The 23,274-nt window shown below is 52.0% G+C and overlaps 1 protein-coding gene across 1 annotated transcript in view; it reads right to left on the bottom strand.

The window, feature by feature from the left end:
- The window catches only part of ADAMTS2 (ADAM metallopeptidase with thrombospondin type 1 motif 2), a 219,394-nt gene that overhangs the window by 149,507 nt on the left and 46,613 nt on the right, over nucleotides 1-23,274 (bottom strand). Inside the window, exon 3 of the mRNA XM_032270494.1 lies at nucleotides 2,820-2,973. Coding sequence (XP_032126385.1) covers nucleotides 2,820-2,973 — 154 coding nt within the window. The remainder of the gene's footprint in view (nucleotides 1-2,819; nucleotides 2,974-23,274) is intronic.

The raw sequence follows: 23,274 nt of genomic DNA, 5'->3' as shown, positions 1-23,274 counted from the left end.
TTTCATCTGTTTCCCCAGGCAATCTGCAACCCAGCAACTGATCTTGGATGACAGGGACTATTAGTGAAAATGACTCCTTTAGGCTCCATGGGCCCCTAAGATTACCCTGGGCAGCCCGTGGGCTTCTCAAGGAAAACAGGACATCGGTCTCAGCAACCCTGAGGAAGAGGCATCCCCAGCCCTGTAGGGAGATCCTGTCACCCAGACAGGTGCCCGCCCCACACTGGGACACCCAGGGTAGGTGTGTCACCTTCCCTGCAGAACATCCCACTGATAAAGAGCAGGGTGCTTCACAGTCACTTCCAGAAGTTGCTTTTGGGGAGGCAGGAAGAAACTGCCAGCCAGCATCTCCTGCCAGCTTCCACCAGGGCCTCACTGATATATCAGGGTTCTCTCAGAATTCACAAGAAGAAAGGGTCCCCTACACACACACAAACACACACACACACACACACACACACACACACACACAGCCTTGTACCCAGGTCCTGGACTTCTGTGCCAGGCAGGTTGTGCCCATCACCATGCCTGGCCACAGGACACAGCTTATATGTATCTCCCAGCTGCCACTGGGCCCTGAAAAGGCCCAGGCAGATAGAAAGCTGGACACCTGAGGTCACCGTGGGCCCTCCACCCAGCTCCAGCACTCACTGTGTCTGGTGCCCTTCCAGCCAGAGTGTCCACCTCAGCCCAGGGCTGCATGGGAATGATTAGATGCGTGGAGCAGGGGCTAGCTCGTTGAAGGCCCGAGCCCCTCACACAGGGTCATGCCGACACCAGACAGGAACATCTGGCATAGGGGACTTGGCCCCAGCCCCCAGGCCTGGGATCTGGATCTATAGCCCCAGACCCACGCCCATACCCACAGCTTGGGCTCTCAGCTGGAGACCCCGGGCTTGCAGCCTGGGCCCGAGGCCTAGAGTTCAGGCTGGACAGGCTCAGCTCCTCCCCCACAGCCCATTACCAAAGCCGCACCTTCTAGCCTAGCCTCACCCCTGACCTGGCAGCTGGCCTCACCCAGCATCTTCTAAGACCAATGGTTTCTGGGCTTATTCTGAGTTTGAAATTCCTTTCCTGTGTTCTGAATTTCAAGTTCTCATTAAAGATATGTGGATTGGGGGTCGGGGTGGAGGGAAGATTCAGTAGAAGATGCCAAACACCAGCAGAAGTCCAGAAAATAAGGCAAGGCCGGCCAGGCTGTGGGCTGAAGGGCTGCCATGTTCAAGAAGACAAGTGCCATATGGAATTTGGGATCAGAGACGTGACCAAGGGCATCCAGCCAGCTCACCCTGCCTGAGCAGAGGCCCCCAGAACCACTGTGAATCTTCCAGGAGAGGCCAGCCCAGAAGCACCAAGCCCACAGCACCAAGTGGCCAGCCCCTGAGCTCTCGGGGACACAGGGGTTGCAACCCCCACTGGGCTTGCCTAAAGGCTGCAGGCTAGCAAGGAGCAAAACTGGGGCCCTGACCCAAGGTCTGGGGCACTTGCTCAGCCTCATTTTATGTTTGTCCTCCTTGACTACTCCCCTTTTTTCCTGCAGAATAGCCCAATGGTGGGAATGGGTAGTCGAGACTGAGACTACAGACAGAAAAGGCTGGGCAGGCAGTGGCCGGTGGCCCAGCTGCCTGCAGCATAGCAGGTGCCGATTTGTCACCAGGGAATAAGGGCCACTGGTTGCGCTGATTGGCTCCAGAGCACATTGTGCTTCCTGATGGACCAATTTCTTTGCAAAGGTATCTGATGCCATTTCATGAAATTAGAATTGTGCCCTGGCCAGGCTGTACCAAATTTATCTGTTAAGCTAGGAAGTGAGAGAGACCTACAGTAAATGAGGCAGGGCTGCTGTGGAGTGACAGGAGTAGCTCAGTCAATCACAGCCCGGGGGCTGGCCCAGCTCAGGCCCCTGCAGCACTCTCTGTGAACATGCAGGTATGCCTGACTCTGGGCGACTGGAGGCCGAGGGCTGAGTTCACAGCTTCCCACTCCCCAAGGCCAGGCGGCCCTGACCACATGGGGGACCCTGAGAACTATGAGCCTGCAGAACCACATCAGACCCCGACCCTGGCTTCACCATAATCCAGGACCAGAGATTGGGGGATGCAGGGAGGTGTGGGCTGGCACAGTGAGGCCAGATCTAAGGCGACAGCTAGGAACTGTCACCATGGCCACCTGGCAGCTCCTTTCACGTTTCAGGGCCCAGAGCACACATGGGTTCTGAGTTGAAAAAGACAGAAGCCAGTGAGTCTGTGCAGAGACTGCTGAGGCTGCTGGGAGGACCTCCAGAGTCTTTGTGGGGCATACGCCTCCAGGATCCAGAAAGAGCACACAGGGCCTTTCTCCCTGAGCAGCCAGGTGAAGATTGGGACCTACCACAGGCACCACCCCAGGGACCACGGCCACACAGAGGCAGGAGAGGCACTGCCTGGGGCACCGGAGTCCTCTTCGTGGGCAGACTCAGAGACACAGGCACTGGACTGAGACCTGGTCTGGGCCTCCCCTGCTCCATGGCACTTGCTCACCCTTAGAAGATGGACCCTTGGACAGCCTTTGTAGCGCACCACGGAGGCCCCAGACCTGAAGGCACAGGTGCCTGGGCTGCCTGTCACCCACATACACCCAGAGCAGAGGCCCCAGACCCAGCAGCCCCGCTACACCCTAAAGTCAGCCAGGCAGCTGGCCCATTCCTGAGCCACTGAGACCAGGGCTCAGCCTCAGCAGGCTGAGCAGAGAGGTGCCTGGGTCTCCGGGATGCTCCCCTGGGGACCAGGACCTCAGCCAGGGCTCTCTCTACACAGCCTGCCCACTTGCAGTAGCCTCACCTGTGTCCAGGGCCTGTGGCTCCCCTAGAGGAGGGGACGTGGGTGGCCGGCGATACACCATGTGCACGCGGCCTTGCTCAGCCTCCTGTGCCGCCAGCCCCTTCTCCAAGGGCTCGATGAAGAACTCCTCCTCCTCCGTCCGGATCAGACCAGCCTGTGGGGCAAACACAAGACAATCAGATTTCTAGCACCAAGGAAGGTGAGCAGACCAAGGAAGGGGAGCAGCGAGGAGACCCCTTTGGGCAGTACCTCCCACCCGAGGACCCTGCCCTGCACCCCAGCTAGTGCTCAGCTTGAACCCTGGGCTGGCGGGAGGGAATGAACGTGTGGCCCCAGAGGGCCCCCATCCTCTTCCACCCTGTTTAGGAAAGGGCCTCTGCCTGGGTCGTCCCACCCCTGTATGCCAACCCTCTCTGCTTTCAGAAAAATTACTGTGTTTATAAAGTTGTAACCTTCCAGAGAAGCCTGAAAACATTCAAGTGTGGCTGTGGGCCTGTGCGTGTCCCCAGGAGGGCACCTACCAAAGTGGCAGCCAAGTGCTACCCCTGCTCCCAGGAGCCCAGAGTCCACGACAAAGGTGAAAACGATCAGCCAGTGACTGATCTGCCCACAGACATGTTCCATTTGGGCTGAACAATATTTTTAAAGCTCTGAAGCTAATACACAGAATGATGTATTCCATGTCTCTGAAGCTAACACGCAGAATGATGGATTCCATGTCTCGAACATGGAATTCCATCTCTCTGAAGCTAACACGCAGAATGATGGATTCCATGTCTCTGAAGCTAACATGCAGAATGATGGATTCCATGTCTTGAACATGGAATTCCATGTCTCTGAAGCTAACACGCAGAATGATGGATTCCATGTCTCTGAAGCTAACACACAGAATGATGGATTCCATGTCTTGAACATGGAATTCCATGTCTCTGAAGCTAACACACAGAATGATGGATTCCATTTCTTGAACATGGAATTCCATGTCTCTGAAGCTAACACGCAGAATGATGGATTCCATGTCTCTGAAGCTAACACACAGAATGATGGATTCCAAGTCTTGAACATGGAATTCCATGTCTCTGAAGCTAACACACAGAATGATGGATTCCATGTCTTGAACATGGAATTCCATGTCTCTGAAGCCAACACGCAGAATGATGGATTCCATGTCTCGAACATGGAATTCCAGCTTTCCTCAGAAGGCGCAGGCTCTGACCACAGCAGGTCTTGGATGGAACACACGCACCTGCAGCTGGCTCCAGTCAGTCCCTACTGCCCCCCTCATGTCTCCCCCATCTGTGTCAGCCACCAGCCCAGACTCTACAGGCAGCTAAACTGTAGATGCCCCTGCCACGCCCAAGGGCAGCCAGCACCCTCCCTTGCTGCAAACTCCTCGCTGGGTTCTCATTTCTGCTGGGACTCAGGCTGTCTGTAGGCTGGCATTCAGGCTGTTGGCCTGCCCTGCCGTCCTGGCCCCCAGTGGCTCACACACCCCATACTCCTCACTGGGCTGTGTGCACCCTGCCAAGCCCCCCAGCCCTTGAACCCACCATGCCATCAACTTAGGAATTCCCACTCCCTCCCCCACCACCCCACCCCCCACTTGGCCATCTGGTAAACCTGTGTTCTCTCTTCAAGGCCTGATGCAGCCCCCCTCACCTCCCCTGCCCTCCCCTGCCATCCAGCCTGCTGGCACTGCCAGGTCCACCTGCCCCATGGTCACTCCAGCTCCCACGCTTTTATCTTTTGGTCCATTATCCGTAAACCAAGGTCTCACGCTGAAAGCTCACACTGTGTCCAGCCTTCAGTGCTTCCGTTAGCGTACACGCTTAATGACCCATGCAGGGGATTTTAAAAGCTTGAATTAGTTGCTCAAACTTAAGAAACAGGAGAGTTCACATAAACAATCAGATTTCCATACTCTCTTGAAAATCAAAAAAGCTGGCATTTCCAGCACCCACCCATGCTCCAGCTTAGCTGGCACTGGCTAGGGCCCCCTGTCCAGTCAGGAGTGTGCCTTCCAGTGGGCAGCCCCTGGCATCTGCCATCTGGAAGTGCAGAAAAGTAACTTGAATGGCCTCTGCCACATCATCATCCTGGCTGGGGCAGGGATCAGAGTGGCAAAGGAGCTGCCCTCCTTCTCCCTGGCCCCTGAGGTGCTTGGTGAGCATTGTCACTGGCTAGGAGCCTCTGTGACCAAGGTGCACTCAGTGTCCCCCCTAGGGCCTGCTGATGGCTAACCCTAGCGTCAAGTATATTGAGGGAGGATGGAGATGTGCCGCAGCACACTCAGCCAGGGCCCTCAGAAGCCAGTGGATGACACAGGCCCTCCACCAGGAAGCCTCGGTGCTGCTAACAGGCAGGGGCTGGTGGAAGTGCAGGGCCTGGAGGAACACAAGCCCAGCATCAGGCCTGGCTCAGGAATGAAGGAGGCCTCCCGCAGGAGGTGACATCTACCCAAACCCACCGAAACCCTTTGTGCTGGCCAGGCAGAATCATGGAGAGGATCAGTGCTCCAGACAGGGGAAAGTGCACATGCCAGGGCTGGGGAGGCGGATGGAGCACAGCTGGTGGGAAGAGCTGACCAGGTGGGTGGACAGGAGCATCAAGGGCACAGTGCCGGGTGGCCTGTCACTCAGGGGGCCAGTGAGAGAGGGTTGCAGGCAGCCCAGGGTTTCTTGGGGAAATGGGCTGTGGAACAAAAATGGCTCTGGGGTCCTGAGGGGAAGAAGCTGCAGGCATCTGGGAGAGGGGTAGTGGTCCAGACCAGAGCATGGGACAAATGGCAGGGACAAATGGCAGGTCTGCGGGAGCTGAGGCACAGCACGGACAGACTGTGGTGGGGTAGATCCTGTTCAGATGGGAGGGAGGAGGCAGCACCCAGGTGGGCGTCCAGGTCTGTGGCTGGCTAAAAAACTGGCCCCCAAAGTTACCCAGGCCCCCATCCCTGGCAGCTGTGATGGTAGTGGACATGGTGGAAAAGGATTCTGCAGGTGTGATTAGGTCAGCTCTGGGGATGGCTGAGTCCTGAGTGCAGTAGCTTGCCCACTTCCTTATTTGGGGGAGTGGAGGGAGATTAGGCAGATACACAGAGGACGAGGCCATGGGCAGAGAGGGAGGATGCCACATACCAGCCTTGGAGATTGGAGCGATGTGGCCTCAAGCCAAGAAATGTTGGGAGCCCCCAGGAGCTGCCAGGGGCCAGGAAGTTTCCCCCCCATACCCCGGAACCTCCAGAGGGACAAGGCCCTGCTGACACCGGATTTGGGCCAGGTTATACTGACTTCAGACTTCCGGCCTCAGAACTGTGAGAGAATGAATTGCTGCTGTTTTAAGCAGTTCCTTACAGCAGCCACAGAAAACTAATTCAGGGTCCTGGTGGGTAGCTGGCAAAGCAGGTGCTGTTCTCTGAGGGGCACGAGAAGAAGGGCAAGGAGCTGAGGACACTCTGGGCTCCAGCATCTTTGGCATCTGGGGAGGAGGCCAAGGAGGCAGCGGGAACCAGAGTTACCGGAGCAAGACAGGGGTCGGGGAAGGAGGTCACCAGGGCTGTGGAAGGAGAGGGAACGGGGGTGGGAAACCTGCAGGTCCCACGCTTCTGACTCATTCCTGGGTCTCAGGGCCCAACCATGCCTGGCAGGGACTCAGCAGATGCCTGTGAGATGAATGAACCGATGACCCCAAAGCTACAGGCCACATCCTCTAAGGGAGGCACTGAGCAGGCTGGTGGGGAGGCCACAGCCGTCCCTGTCCACTGGCATGGGGGGACAGTGTTTACTAGCGCAGGAGTGGGAGGGCCCAGCACTGACGGTCCCGGTGTGTGGTATAGGGGCTGGTGCCGCAAATCCATCTTATTACTGAAACTCATTTGAGGAAGGGCAGGAATTAACCCTGGGGCAGCAGTAGGCAAGCTGTCCTGGAGTGTGAAGTCTGAGTTCCTGGAACCCTTTCTGTCTGGCCAGGTGACCTCAGGCAAGGTGCCAAGCTCCCCAAGCGTCCAGTGACTCGCCTGTGTATGAGGCTGGCTGTCCCTTCCTGTGCACAGTCACATAGGAGCATATGCAGCCTGTGAGCCACTGAGGACCAGGCCATGCCTCCACCCATGCGACGTCATCCAGCCAGCTTACTTTCCAAATGAGGAAACTGAGGCCCAGATGGGCAGACGGCCTGCTAGGGACACACAGTTTTAGGAATCTGAGCCCACACCTATGTGGAAAGGGCATCTCCCAGATAGGCCCCTGGGCCAGACTGGGCCAATTGGGCCAATTAGGGCAGGATACTGGGGCTTGAGGACCCTTTAGGGCAGCCCCTTCTTCTTCTGGGGGAGCTTGCAGCCCAGGCCAGGAGCCATTGATGCCAAAGTCCTGAGGCTCTGGGGTTATTCTGGAGGAGCCTAGTGTGACACTGAGGCCAGGCTCAGCCTGGTGAGGGGCAGTACCCTCTGGCTGGCGCAACCTGGGAGACAGTTTGGGGTCTCCCTGCCCACTGGGGGTCAGGCTCCCTTCCCTGGCTGCCTCCCTGAGGACAATCACTGGGCTGATTCAATGGCACTGACTCCATCTGATACTACCCTGGGCCTTGCTTCCTGGCAGGGCACCCTTGCAGGCGACTCCCCGGAGGGCGTGGGAGCACACTGGGGTCCATCTGAAGTAGGGCCTGGGCTCAGACTTCCTCACCCAGCCAGAGGCCTCCAAGCGATGGCATTCTCAGAGACGCTTGACATGCTCCCCAGCCCCGTCCATCTCTGTTGACTACTGTGCAATGCACACACACATGCTGTACTGAAGAATATGGTGGTACCTGCTCTGAGACCAAGGGCTGACCACCCGAGACCATCAGCTGACATCCTGCCAAGACCACGGGCCAGAATAATGCTTGGGGCAGGGGGCACTTCACGAAAGAAGCAGAGATCATTTTATCCCCTGATTTTCCAACACTTTAGTATGCATCCCAGGAATGATCTGTCTAAAAAACAGAAGAAAATTGACGGGAGAGCAAGGCACAAAATGTGAGCCATGTTTTGCTGCATTTTTTTCCAGGACTTTGATTTTCTTGCTGCCAGTGGCAAGTGTATCTGTTTTTACATGTAATTTTTATTAATTAGAATCAGTTTCCTCTCCCCACTCAATAAATATGAAAGAACCTCCTGAAGCACACTAAGCTGAAGCACATTCAGCTGGGAGCCTGCTGGTGGCCTGTGTGTCCCATTGCTGTCCAGCCTGGGGTCTTGCGGAAAGACTGGCACCCTGACCCCCCACACAGCTCTCAGTGTGAGTCCTGCTCTGCTCTTGATGTCTGTGGATGTCTGGCAAACCCAATCAGGTTCTCCCCTGGGGGACAGAGGAAGGATCATGGGGAGGGCTTTGTCCCAGACCCTCAGGTGCCACCACAGGGGCTCAGAACCTGGCAGTACCTGAGTCATCAAATCAAGTTGTCAGCATTCAGATCCTGGTGAGTTATACAATGCCTGCCCTGCCTCATCTGTCTATAGAACCTGTTCCTTTGCAGTTGGATTGATGGTAAAGTAACTACAAATGGCAACTAGAAATTAAAAATTTATAAAGATCCAAAGTCTTAACAGCTCTCCTCTGTTACTTTGAATTTTCAAGTATTCAACCACGGACACCCTGAAAGTTAGGGGTTCATGGGAAACACAAGCATGCATCCTCTTCCCCTCTGCAGAGCTCCCAGGCTGGCTGGTCCTTACTGCCCCTCCCATGGAAGCCACAGCTGCAGGCATCAACAGTCTCCCACCTGTGCATGACTGGGACCTGGTCTGTCACTCAACCTTGTCAACCTCTGGCACAGACTGTCAGGTGTGTGTCAAGATTGCAGTGGTGACAATCAAGTATAGAAAGCACAAAGCAGAGGAAGCACAAAGGTCCATGCGCAGAGGAACCCAGACTTCGCCAAGGGACAAGGCAGCAGGGACCTGCGGCCCTCAATCTCACCTCCCTCTGAAATACACACACAGCATGGGCACACGCCAAAGGAGTGCCCCAAATGCTGGCATCTGCTAAGATTCCCATTCCTGAAAGTATTCTAACTCCACGATTCTTTCTAGCCTTCTTCCTTTTGGTAATGAATGTGGAAGATTCTGCTGGGCAGCGGGGCAATGGCCAGGCAGCCTCCCAAGCTCTGAGAGCTGCCTAGGAACGATGGTCTCACAGGATGAGCTGCATAGGACTGCAGCTCCCAGGGTGTCTCCTCACAGAGCCTGCCTGGGCTCTCTCTTGTCCCTCACAGCTCCCTAGGGAGGTCCTAAAAACCTTGGGAGCTTTCTTGGAAGGCGGCTGGACCCCTCAGGAGTGGGATATATCATTGAGTGGGATTTGAGCCACTCTGTCCTCACCACTGTGGGCTCCTTCACCATTCAGCATCCCAGAGGATTTCACATACTGACTTTTCCACTTTTCTGAATGGGACACCAGCAGGCAGGAGCAGTCTGTGGGGTTGGGAAACAGCTGTCCTCGCGCTGCATCTCCTCTGGTTCCTCCTCTATGCTTCTTGACCCCTGGAGCATCTGCTTCTGCACGGGTCAGTCCGTGGGACATCCTTGTGGCACAGCATCTGCCTCCTCTGCTCTCTTCACGCTTGGGATGGGCACATGGGGTCCTCATGAAATGCCAGCCACTCCCCTCCTTCCTCTGGGAGAGCAACCCCCTTGTCCAGGGCTCTGTTTTGGAGCGTTGTCCAGAACTAATTCAGGGTCCTGGTGGGTGGCCGACAAAGCAGGTGCTATTCTCTGAGGGGCACGAGAAGAAGGGCAAGGAGTGCAGGACACTCTGGGCTCTGGCATCCTTGGCTTCTGGGAAGGAGGCCAAGGAGGGCTCTGTGCCTTCCAGGGCTCTGTTGAGCACAGTGACCACAACAGAGTTGCCTCTGAGCTCCCCAGAACCTGATGACTTTGCCTGGCCGCTCTACCCCTCCCTGGACCTGGTTTCAGGCCCTACAGACCTTTACTCCAGAAACCTCTTTTTTGGCCTAAGCTGGCCAGAGCCAATTTCCGACAGGACCAAGGAGCCCCAACACATGACCAGCAAGGTTCTAAGGAAAGCTAGACTATACTTTGAAGGGCAGGGTGGAGGGTGAGGCAGGCAAGGTGGAGGGTGAGGCAGGCAGGGTGGAGGGCGAGGCAGGCAGGGTGGGTGAGTAATGGACGCGGAGCCAGGGGACCTGGGTTCCAATCCGGTCATGGCCAGTCCTGTCCCCTTGCAGCCCCCAGTTCCCTCTTCTGCAAACTGAGGAGTTGAACTGGGTAACCTAGGAATTACTGTTTATCTTGTTTATTCATCACCCCAAAAAAGAAATCCTGCACACATTGGCAGGTACTACTTATCCTTCTAAAACTCTACTGGACCAAGGAGAGTGCCAGGAGAAAGAACCAAAACAAAAACCAGAAACCCACTCCCACAAAATAGAGGCCAAGGCCGTCTTCCCCCACGCAAGGCCTTCTATGGGGTCCCAGCAGCCCTCTGTCCCTGGGCGTACCCCAGTGTCTTCCCATCTCCCTGGGCTTCCCTTGCACCTCAAAGTCCATGCCACTATCCTTCGCTCACTTCTGTCTCTTGATATAGATATGAGTAAGTAGTACAGAGGTAGTCAAGATCTGTAAGCACCAAACTGAAACTTTCCTTGACTCAACCAGAGAGTTTAAAATGCAATTGAAAAGAGAATCATTTTTTTCATTATAAGGTTCAATTTTTCTTTCTTTCTTTCTTTCTTTTTTTTTTTTTTTTTTTTTTTTGAGATAGAGTTCTGCTCTTGTTTCCCAGGCTGGAGAGCAATGGCACAATCTTGGCTCACCACAACCTCTGCCTCCTGGGTTCAAGTGATTCTCTTGCTTCAGCCTCCCAAGTAGCTGGGATTACAGGCGTGTGCCACCACAACCGGCTAATTTTTGTATTTTTAGTAGAGACGAGGTTTCATCATGTTGGCCAGGCTAGTCTCAAACTCCTGACCTCAGGTGATCCACCTGCCTTAGCCTCACAAAGTGCTGGGATTACAGCCATGAGCATGATGCATGGCCGGTTCAATGCTTTTTAATATGTATAACTTTATGGCGCTGTGATTACTATACCATACGTTTTAGGCATCTAAAGTGTATGCTGAAAGTGTACAATTCAACCATAACCACTATTGATTTTAGAACATTTTCATCACCCCAAAAAGAAACCCCATACACACTGGCAGTCACTCCCCATGTTTTCTCCCACCAAGCCCTAGGCAACCACTAATCTACATTCTGTCTCTGCGAATTGGCCTATTCTGGACATTTCATATACATGGAATCATATGCCATGTGGTCTTTTGTAACTGGCTTCCTTCACTTAGTATGTTTTCAAGGTTCATTCATGGTGTAGCACATACCAGTGTTTCATACCTCTTTACTGTCAAACAATACCCCATCACATGTATATACCACATTTTATTTATCCATTTGCTGGTTGATGAACACGTGGGTTGTTGCTTTTTGGCTCCTATGAATAATGCTGCTGTGAACACTGGTGGACAAGTTTTTGTGTGGACATGTATTTTCATTCCTCTCAAAGCAGAATTACTGTGTCATACGGTAACTGTGCCAGACTGTCCTCCAAAGGGGCTGCACCATTCTCATTACCCCCAGCAGTGTGTGAGGGCTCAATTTCCTCTCATCCCCAACAATACTAATTATTCTCAGGCTCTTTGACTCTAGCTATCTAGCAGGTCTGAAGTGGTGTCCCATTATGTTTTGGTTTGCATTTCCCTGACAACTAATGATACTAGGCATCTTTTCATGAGCTTATTGGCCATTTGTTTATCTTCTCTGGAGAAACATCCATTCAGATACTTTCCCTGTTTTTAAGGAGAACATTTTCCTTTTATTTACTTGTGAGAACTCTTTATGTATTCTAGACATAAGTACCTTATTAGATATAAGATTTACAAATATTTTCTCTTTTTCTGTGGGTTATCTTTCCACTTTCTTGATAGTGTCCACTGAAGTCACAAAGGACCTTCTTGAAGTCCAGCTCACCTATTTTTTATTTTGTCACTTGTGCTTCTGGTGTCATATCTAAGACTTTGCCTAACCCAAAGTAACAAAGATTTACTCCTACATTATTTAAGAGTTCTATAGTTTTAGCTCTTACATGTAGATCTATGATCCATCCATTTACAGTTAATATGTGTATATGGTGTGAGGAAAGGGTCCAACTTCATTATTCCACATGTGGATATCGAGGTGTGCCAACACCATTTGTTGAAAGACCATTCTTTCCCCCACTGACTTGCCTTAGACCTTTGTCAAGAATCAATATACAGCTTGTGCTCGACTTACGACCACGGTCGGGACCGTGGACCGTCGTAACATGATTTGTTCGTAAGTTGAGTAGGCTATATGCACGTGGAGATGCTAGTGCTGCCGGAAGCTGGTCTGCACTGTCGTATCCAGCTGGGCAATGTTTGCACTGCCAGACGCAGAGCAGTCATGGCTAGCGATTGTGGTTGTAAAGTCAAATGGTCGTAAGTTGCATAGGTGGTAAGTCGATCAATACCTGTAAGGATTTATTTCCAAACTCTCAGTTCTATTCCACCAATCTATATGTCTATCCTTCTGCCAGCACCACACAGTCTTGATTACCATAGGTTTGTAGTAAATCTTAGAATCACAAAGGGTGAGTCCTTCCTCTGTTCTTCTCAATAGTGTTTTGACTAGTGTGGGTCCCTTGTACTTCTGCATGAATTTTAGGATCAACTTGTCAATTTCTGCCACAAAGCTAGCTGGGATTTGATAGAATTAAATGCATTCTGGAGCCATGTTTGGTACCCATTAGTTCACCTCCTTGGCCCAATCTTTGGGAACCATTGTCCTACAAAGAAACCCTGCAATAGAAAACAAGGGCTTGAGATGGGAGCACTAAGTCCATCAACTAACAAGATGAGCCACTGTGAGCAACTCTGGGCACTGGGAGAGGAGGCACAGAGGGACAGCTTCACCCTTGGTGCTAGAGCATGCCCTTGAGAGCGTCTGTCTCAGCTCTGTTTTGCATCCCTCCTCAGCACCCCTCCCCCGCCGCCTGCCATTTTATGCAGCCTGGACTTGATTTTAAAACTGAGCCACCACAAGTGGGGAAATCACAGGTTGAAATACTGGAATTGCCCTCTGCACCTATGCCACAGGGATAATTAGGATTACAAACCAGAAGATATTTACCATATATTCTGGAAAAGAAAGGTATGTAATGAAAAACTATTCATAGTTTAGCCTTAATAAATGGAGGTGGGCAAAAAATTGCCAAATAAGCCCACAAAAATCAGACAGAGTAGAGGAATTTTTAAAAAGTACAGTTTAATTGCATTTGTTTCCTAACCTTCAGTTAGAATCAACAGTTACGTTTCTAAAGTCAACAGATAGAAGTTGAATAGTGCTACTCAAAATTAGAAAAGTCACAACTAGTAAAAGTAATGTATACCTTCCAAATGACTGAAGACAAGCCATATAGAAAATACAGTAGACTAGAAAAACAGCAAAAACAAAAAAAATCCAGAAAAACAGAAAACATAAATCAGATGACAGAAGTAAGGACAAATATATGTTGTAACAATACATGTAGGCTGGGCATGGTGGCTCATGCCTGTAATCCCAGCACTCTGGGAGGCTGAGGCAGGCAGATCACTTGAGGTCAGGAGTTCAAGTCCAGCCTGGCCAACATGGTGAAATCCTGTCTCTACTAAAAATACAAAATTAGCTGGGCATAGTGGTGTGTGCTTGTAATCCCAGATGCTCAGGAGGCTGAGGCAGGAGAATCACTTGAACCCAGGAGGCAGAATTGCTGCAGTGACCCAAGATCATGTCACTGCACTCCAGTCTGGGAGACAGAGAAAGACCCTGTCTCCCCCCAAAAAAAACAAAAACCAAAAACCAACCAACCAAACAAAAACAATACAAGGTCAGATTTTTTTTTTTTTTTTTTTTTTTTTTTTTTTTTACATTTTGGAGACAGGATCTGTTGCTCAGGCTGGAGTGCAGTAGCACGATCTCAGCTCACTGCAACCCCCATCTCCCAGGTTCAAGTGATTCTCCTGCCTCACCCTCCTGAGTAGCTGGGATTACAGGTGTGTATCACCATGCCTGGCTAATGTTTGCATTTTTAGTAGAGATGGGGTTTCACCATGTTGGCCAGGCTGCTTTTGAACTCCTGATCTGCCCACCTCGGCCTCCCAAAGTGCTGGGATTACAAGCATGAACCACTGCTCCCACCAGTCAGGTTATTTCAAAAACACTCCATGCCCTGCAATATAATTTTACAAAATTTACAAATTTATGCTAGGCTAAAAGGGTTTCACAGATTTTTGACCACTTAAGGAACAGACATACCCATGATATATTGGTGACAGAAGGAGGCAGGCCCAGCTTCAGCATGATCCCCGTATGTAAAATCATGTATGTCTCTATGCCTAATGTCGGCATGGCCTAACAATTAAGCATGTGGCCTCCGAGTCACTATGCCCCGATTCAAATGCTTACTTCACCTCTGGCTAACTGAGTGGCCTCTCCATGGCGTGTCTGCTAGGTGGAATGAGGATATTAACAGGGCTTCCACAGCTGATGTGAGAGCTGAGGGAGATACTGCATGGAGAGCAGTAGGCATAGCTCCTGATCAATCAGCCGACTGGGAGCACCATTACTATTATCATATCATGGCATGAGTGTTGTTAGGAAGCACGTAACAAAGGGTCAGCAGTGTTATGATCTGGGGTGAGTTTCACTTTTTATGTGTGTTTTTTTTTTTCGATTTTTACAAAGGGCATATAGCAAAACAGACAATTCACTTGAAGATAGGGAATAAGGAAAGGGGGGAGGGCAAAGAGAGAAAGATAAGGGAGAGATGGGATAAACAAGATGCCAGCAAGATTGCCTTAAGGGGCCAGCACAGGGGCCAGCCAGGCAGCCTTCTGCTAAATCAAGGAACACTTGAGTGGCTCCCTCAGGACCTGGCCTGTCCAGAATGTCCCACACTCAGCCCTCTGCGTCTAGCTTCCCGATCTCCACGGCTCCTGCACACAACAATGCCGGAGAAGCCTCCAAGAAACAGAGCTGGCCTACCAGACCTGTCCAGGACACAGAGGTCAGTGGGTCAGACCCAGACCCTGGGACTGCAACAGCCCTGACTGCTTATCACAGGAACTGACACTCGCCCCTGCCGGATGCTGTGGCTGACATTTCCCAGGTCTTGTTCAGCATGAAGACCACGTTGGGGAATGTCCCCAGTCACAAATTAACATTCCCATAAATAACAGGGAGGTCTCTACTAAAGAAAAATGACTCATGCTGCAGGAACATTTGCCAAACTATCAAAAAGCGAGATTTTTCTTTCTGAGTTTCCGTGTCTCACCAGCTGGACCACAGCAGATTGTGGCCTTGAGATGTGTGGTGGAGAGCTCATGGAATAAGGTCCAACTTCCCCATTCAAGATCCTGCCAACAGGATAGCAGGCCCTAGTTCCCAATCATTAAGTGGAATGTTTGGGATGCACCAATACCTTAAAAAAAAAAACAAAAAACCATCTTGGCCGGGTGTGGTGGCTCACACTTGTAATCCCAGCAATTTGGGAGGCTGAGGCAGGCAGATCACCTGAAGTGTGGAGTTTGAGACCACGCTGGGCAACATGGCGAAACCTCGTCTCTACCAAAATACAAAGAAATTAGCTGGGCGTGGTAGCATGTGCCTATAGTCCCAATTGGAGGCTGAGGCATAAGAATCACTTGAGCCTGGAAGGCAGAGGTTGCAGTGAACCAAGATCGTGCCACTGCATTCCAGCTTGGGTTACAGAGTCAGATTCTGCCTCAAAAAAAAAAAAAAAAAAAAAAAACCCAGCCAGCCCAGTGGGTCTGTCTGCTCAGGGGGCTGGGGTGGCAGGGGCACATGTCTAGGAGTTGCCAACATATGCTTTTCCCTGCTAGTACATTATTTGGGGAGCTGAGAAAGATTATAAGGGGGCTAAACACCCCAGAAGCCAACATCACTGAAGGCATCATTGGGGTCAAGGCATCACCCGCCACCTTTATCCACAGAGCCCTAAGACTTGTAGATGGTGCCACCCACCCCATACCATATTCCCCAGGGGACTCACCCTGGAGAGCAACCAAGGCCTGCAAGGCCACACTCCAGGAACTAAGGGCCTAGGGACCCAGGACGGTCCCACAGCATTCCCAGCAGGCTCACCCACATCCACCAAGAGATGCTGCTTGGGGAGGCTGCCAGCTCCCCCTCCTGCAAGAGGCCAGGGCCAATGCCTTCCCTAGGTTGCTCAGGCAGCTGTTTCAGAGCAGCACAGGCCAGGGGCTTGAACAGCAGAACCTATTCTCTCACAGTCCTGGAGGCTGAGCTCTGAGATCAAGGTGTGGGCAGGGGTGGTTTCTCTTGAGGCCTCTCTCCTTGGCTTGTCAATAGCGTCTTTCCCCTGTGACCTGACATGGCCAGCCCCCTGTGTATGCCTCTGTCCTAATCGCTTCTTCTTAGGAAGACACCAGTCATTCACGTTGAATCAGTGACCTCATTTTCAGTTAAGTATCTCTTTAAAGACCCTGACTCTATATACAGTCAACATCCTGAGCTACAGGCATTTAGGATCTCAACAAAGGAATTGGGGGATCTGGGGAGGGCATCATTCAGCTAATAACAGCCTGCAGGCACCAAAGCCACAGAGAATCAGAGCGGGCTGCTGGCAGGGTCCGATGGTCAGAGCTGGGTGGGTTGTTGCTTGGGGAGCCACTCTGGACAGGCCGGAAGGAGGGGCATCACCTAGGAAGGTCACTGCCAGAATCATTCCCTGGGGGCCAGAAATCCAGCAGGGAGGAAAGCTGCCACTGCAGGGAAGTTGGAGCTCTCCCAGAGCTGGCCACATGGGATGCCCATCTCACCCTTCCTTCTGAACTGGGCGTCCTCACGCTGGGACACAGGGCAGTAAGTGCAGGTACAGGGAGATGAGAATGCTGCACAGCCAGTGGGTGGTGAGCAGGCCTCAGGACCCCTCCACCAGTGCCAGGCCAGTCTCTCCAGGTCCAGCAGGAGCACTGCTCCAGAGCCTATGACTGGAGCCAGCGGCAGGTTGGCATCTCCCATTCCTGCAAAGAGGCTGGCTAAAGCTCCTGCAGGGTGCACCCCCCATGCCCACTGTACCCCAGAATTTTCTGGGTGATCCCAAGGCTGAGTCTATGCAGCTGTTGGAAGATGGGGCATGAATCCTAGATGTGTGGCATGTTCTGAACAGCATCCAATACCCTTTCTAAGGCAGCTCAGTCCAGAGAGGAAGTCCATAGTCTCAAGGACTCAGGAAGCAGGGTCTTCTCCTTCCCACGTGGGGTGCTCCTCCAGGAGGGGCCAGGTGCTCAGAGGGAAGCCAGTGCCCACCCAGGGCCCAGCTGCCTGGCTGGTGGGCAAAGGTGGGTTTGGTGGGCAGAGAGCCTGCAGCTTCACCCTGTATGCAGAATTCTCTTAACACACTCTGTCGGGTCAGGGCAAGGGCAGGGTAGTGGGAATCAAGGCCATGGCAGGAGGAAGGTTGCTGGGCAGGCTCCCTGTGGTGTGGGAAAGACACGCTGCCCAGTGATGTGTCCCTCAGAAGCAGGGGTAGACAGAAACTCCCTTGGGGAGACCACAGGCAGGGACACAGCATGCCCGACACCAGTCTCCCCAACTCCGTTGTGCGACAAGGGTCACCCTTTCCTCTCCTGAAGCCTTGGTTCCCGCAGAGGGGGCTGCAATTGAGAGTTGATGATGAGACTCAGTGGGGTGTGTCCTCCATGCCTGCCTGTGCAAGGGTGCCCAGATCCGGAAGCTTTGCCAGGCAGAGGACCCTTCCTTTCACTTTCCATCACAGGCTGCCATTTCCCTGGGCTCCTGGGCCACAGCCCCTCTCAGGACCCCTCAGGCCTCATGCACACACAGAGCCTGTGTACTGCCTGACTCTGGCTTCCTTCAAATTGGGCCTCTTTTCCCGCTGTGATCTCTGAAGCCCACTGTGCTATCCAGGGCAGACTGACCGCTGACCGTCCTCTGCCCGCCTGCCCAGCTGCCACTCCTAGGCGGGCAGCCCTGCCGGGCCCGAGGCTGTCTGCTTCCCCTTCTGTCCAGAGTTCCCAAAACAAAAATCAGGCCATGCCACCTGATGAAGGATCCTGTCTGGTTTATTTATGGGAAGATCCAGGCTCTGATGGCCAGGTTGCCTGGGCTGTGGCCAGGCTGCTCTGCAGGCCTTTAGACACTGCCCAGCCTGTGTCTCCACCCATCCAGGGTGGATCCAGGGGAGGGCTGGGCCCCAGCACTGGCGAGGCCAGTGGTGACGCTGGGATGTTTATTTATTCCAGAGCCAGAACAGCAGTCCCTGGGGCCCTAGGCCCCTCTGTGGGAGGTTGGCCCACCAGGGAGCCTGGGCAGCAGGGCCAGCAATGACCAAAGGTGCCATATCCAGAATGCAGGCGGGCTCAAGTGCAGCTACCCTCCCTGAATGCCACTACAGATTCAGGGAAACTGAACGCATGGGATCAGGTGCCCCACAGATCCTGGTCCTCACAGGGACAAGGCCACCACGTGTCACACTGGGAGATGGTGGCATCCCAGGGTATGAAAGGCCACATCAGGCTTATGTCCAGTACTTCTGCCTGCACAGCACAGCATGGCACCCATGCAGCAGCATAGCCCTACCCTTCAGCAGTGGCAACCCTGGGATCTCAAGGCCTCCACCAGAAACCAGACAGGTAAGCAGATGGCAGCTGCAGGCCAGATGCCGACCTTGTGCACAGTGGGCCTTCCCCGAGAGCAGGCTGCAGCCACCCAGCCGGTTCTCACAACTACAGGACTGCATCCGTCCTTCAGGGCTCGGCTCACTCCCGCACTTCCTGCTCAGAGACAGCCTGTCCCACCGCCCCATGTAATCACACCCAGGCACAGTGGAAGGATGGAGGAGCCAACTTGAAGGTACTCTCAGTGGCCAAATCTGGGGTAATTTGAACACAATAATAAATAATGATAGTAATAAATTAGAACCCATTGAATAAAATAAGCGTCCACAAATCAGTACTGGTAGAAACAAGTAACTGAATGATAAATAAGTGGGAGGGGACGAGCAGCTCTTTCTCACAGGGGAGTTCAACTAAAAACATAAAAGAAATAATGAGACGGAAAATCATCATAGTAAACCCTATCAGCACCAGCACGGTAGGGCAGCTATGGGTATGACTTATCCATGGAGGTTACAATTAGTGAGCCAAAGGATAACAAGAAACAGAATGCTCACATTATGTCAAAGCAGCTACCCACAGGAGATCTATTTATTGCAATGGGAAAAAACAGCAACATTACAGGGGAGAATCCCAGTAGGTGACACCTTAGCCAAATGAAGAAGGTCATCATTGATAATAGGAGACAACTGGACATCCTGATGTGATACTCAGTGTGTTGCCCTGTGGAAGGCTCAGTGCGTCTGTGACAGTCCTGCCCAAAACACAGAAGCTCAATCCAACACGAGGGCATACCACACAAACCCACGTGGAGGCGCCATCAACAAAACAGCTGACCGGTCCTCTTTAAAAACATCCAGGTCATGAAACCTCAGATGGGAGACAACGGGAGAGACACAATAAGGAAATGCCACGTGGGATCCTGAGTGGGATCCTGAGCCAGACAACAGACATGAGCTGGGAGACAGGGAAAATTCAGTGCAGTCTGGAGTGCTGTGGTGAGAGTGTGATTGGTTTGTTCCCACCAAATATGGTCCCTAGTGTGGCAGTGTTGCAAGGTGGGATCTGGAGGGAGGTATTTGAATCATGGCAGCAGATCCCTTGTGAGTAGCTTGATACTGTTCTCAAGGTAGTGAGGGAGTTCTTGCTCTGGAGAGACTGGATTAGTTCCCAAGACTGCGTTGTTATAAAACCAGGACACTCCTTGGGTTTTTCTTCTTCGCATACATTGGTTTTCCTTTTGACCTTCTCCACCATGTTATGACAGCACAAAAGCCTTCACCAGAAGCCAGGGCCATGCTCTTGAACTTCCCAGACTGCAGAACCATAAGCTAAATAAACTTCTTTTCTCTATAAATTACCCAGTCTCAGGTATTCCTTATGGCAATACAAAATAGACTAAAACTAAGGCAATACGTAACAGTGCTATAACATAGTATCAACCTTAAAAGTTCCTGGTTCTAGTCCTTGTTCTGGGTTGCATACAATGTTAATGCTAACATCAGAGGAAGCTTGGTGAAGGGCATAGGGGAAATCTATGCTATTTTTGCAACTTTTCTTGCTATTTTTGCATAACAGCATAGATCTAAAGTTATTTCAAAATTAAAAATTTAAACACATAAAAATAAATCTGTGCCTGGCCCCTCTCAGTGTTCTCTGGCCAGTCCATTCTTCACATTGGCTGCCTTTCCCTGGAATGGAGGTGCCTGGCTTCACCACAGCATCCCTGGTGTCCAGGGAGCAGGTCCTGTACGAGGTGGTAGGTTCCAGGGATGGGGCAGCAAGTACAGAGGCCCTGAGAAGGAAGCAAGCCTGGCTTGTTCCGGGAACACCAGGGAGAACTGTGTAGCCAGAGCAATACTCCTATCCAGAGGGCCCATGCCTGAGCCGCCCTCTATGGGCCCTGCTATTCCCTTCAGGGCATTCTTCAACCCTCATCCTGGGCATGGGGCCCACCGGATCCCCCAGGAGATCTAGGGCTGTGACTATGAGGTTGTTTAAGGTCCCAAGTGAGTGGTTTGATGAGCAAGTCACCCTCACTGGTCAGAGGGGTACTTCCTTGACAGAGGTGAGTGGGATCCAGCCACCAGCACGATGCTGACACACAGGTTTTGGTGATTTCCATTCACATCAGACAGAATAACTGCAGGGCTGTCTGATTCAGCTGCCCAAGCCTCAAACTTGAGTGGCACTTGTGGGCTCATGCATCAGCTGTGGTGCCACCTTGGGGCTATGGTGTTCAGGGGTGGGGCAATGGCAGCAGACATCCTTTGCTCTGTGCCTCTGTCACTGGTGCCCAGGGCAGTAGCCCGACACCCTCAGAGGTTCCGGGCCATTTCCAGACAGTCTGCCAGGGCTGGCTGTGCCCACCTTCTCGGAATGCTTTCAGAGTGAAGCTGTTGCTGTGTAATGGCATGACCTTTCTCCTGTGTCCTCTCTTGCCTCCAAGCCATGCTGGACATCATGCTCTCCCAGGCTGGTCTGCAGAGGGATGGGATGCCTGTTGCAACTGGGATGCAATAAGGAATACCTGAGACTGGGTAATTTATAGAGAAAAGAAGTTTATTTAGCTTATGGCTCTGCAGTCTGGGAAGTTCAAGAGGCATCCTGTTCTCTTGAAGTTCAAGAGTCCCTATTCTCTTGTCATTCTGCCTGCTGGTGGCAGAGTGTGGAAGGCGGGAGTGCGCTCACCATTGAACAAGGTTGAATTTTGGGAGTGCAGAAGTAACAACCTCAGGATTGATGGGGAAGATGAGGCTGCAAGATGTGTGGTTCTTCTCTTACGCTATAAATGTCCAAATAGTATTTTTTTTTTTTTTTGAGACAGGGTCTTACTGTGTCACTCACTATAGTATAGTGGCTCAAACATAGCTCACTGCAGCCTGGATGCCCTGGGCTCAAGCTATCCTCCCAACTCAGCCTCCCAAGTAGCTGAGACCACAGATGCATGCCACGATGGCTAGCTAATTAAAAACAAATTGTAGAGATGGGGTCTGCTACGTTGCCAGGGCTGGTCTTGAACTCCTGGGCTCAAGTAATCCTACTGCCTTGGTCTCCCAAAATGCTGGGATTGCAGATGTGAAACACCACACCTGGCCCAAACATTAAATTTAACATGACCAGATGAGGACCTATGGCTCGCATTTTCTTGTATGCTCTGGGCAAGATCCGCATTAGTTGTCATCATTAATGAAGCATGGTAACAACCTTCAAGGGAGTGACAGGAGCCAGCATTCCCAAGGGGTGGACAGGGGTGGCAGAGTCAGGAGAAACATCATAACCAGCACTAAATACAGGCGGCTGGGGAATGCGAGGGCGAGAAGATATATAGCATCTCCATACAAACAGGTTCTAAAGAGCCATACATCGTGAGTCCAAAGAGTCAAATGACATTGCTACTTTCCCCCCAGCTGTGCGAGATATAAACGAGAAATTGCGACCATAAACAACAGGAAGAGATGGTTTTTGAGCCTGAGCACTAACGAGGGTGTCTGCACACCCTGAGCAGACAGTGAGCGAATGTGTTCGTGCCTCTCCTCCCCTTCCCCTAAATCTTCATTGATACATCTCGCTATTCCCCATGTGGGCTCATGAATCTTGTTATATATTTTGTAATCAAATTGTCTGTATAGACAGGAGTACTGCAAGAAATAGATGCCCAGAGCCCCATGTACCCTAGAGACAGCCAGCCAAGCCTTTGGGAATAGCCTAGAAGGACCGTCAGTAAGGGGCCCCGGTGGGTGGGAGTCAGCTTGCCCAATCAGGTATCTCTCCTTGCAAGATACCTCTGAGAGAGAAGCCGGCTGTAAGCTGGAAAATCCAAATCCCGGCCCCACCCTGGAGTGCAGACCACAGCCCAGACAGCTTCCTGAGGTTCTAGCTGGGGCCCTCCAAGGGCTCCCTCCTAGAGGTTGTCAGGAGCTACGCTGGCTGGTCCCCGGGTTAGGGGAGAGGGTGGGAAGCATCCTTCCTGCAGCCCCAGGCACTATGACCTCACCTCGGTGATGCCCACGCCCACAACTTCTTACTCACAGCACCCATGTAAGTGCTAACCTGAAGCCACTCTTCCTTGTCCAGAGGGAAGACAGTCTGGCCCCACTTTCCTCTGCTCTCCGAAAATAAGGAACATTATTGTGTTGCTTTGTCCTGACAGACTCACACTTCCTTAAAAAGTGCTAATCTTCACAAAAGAGGCAGAGTCCTGTGCCTTCCTTGAGGAAAGTCAGATTAATTAGCTGACTCCCACAGGAGGAGCCTCTGATCCTTGCAGGCTTTGTTTACGGATCACAAATCAGACTTGAAGCGAAAACTGACATCTCAATGTGAAGAGCATTTTCCCTGCTAACTGCAATGAGTCGGGGCAGTGCACTGAGCTGGTCAGGTAGGGGACATGGCCTTCCCATGTGGACTGGAGTGGGCCACGGCCTGGGACAAGCATGGGACATCAACCTCTCACTTCTGAGCCAGAACAGAGCAGTACCCCATAGATCCTGGCCCAAGACAAGCACTGGAGTTGGTATTCCAGGGTAGGTTTTTTGTTTGTTTGTTTTTCTTAAGACGGAGTCTCACTCTGTCACCAGGGTGCAGTGTAGTGGCAGGATCTGGGCTCACTACAACATCTACCTCCCAGGTTCAAGCAATTCTCTTGTCTCAGCCTCCTGAGTAGCTGCGATTATAGGCACACACCACCATGCCCGGCTAATTTTTCTATTTATTTTTATTTTTTTAGTAG

Source organism: Sapajus apella, unplaced genomic scaffold (genome assembly GCF_009761245.1).
Source record: "Sapajus apella isolate SASKATOON/1434 unplaced genomic scaffold, GSC_monkey_1.0 scaffold211, whole genome shotgun sequence".
Lineage (NCBI taxonomy): Eukaryota > Metazoa > Chordata > Mammalia > Primates > Cebidae > Sapajus > Sapajus apella.
Note: the sequence above shows the minus strand (reverse complement) of the source record. Positions and strands in the feature narration are given on the sequence as shown.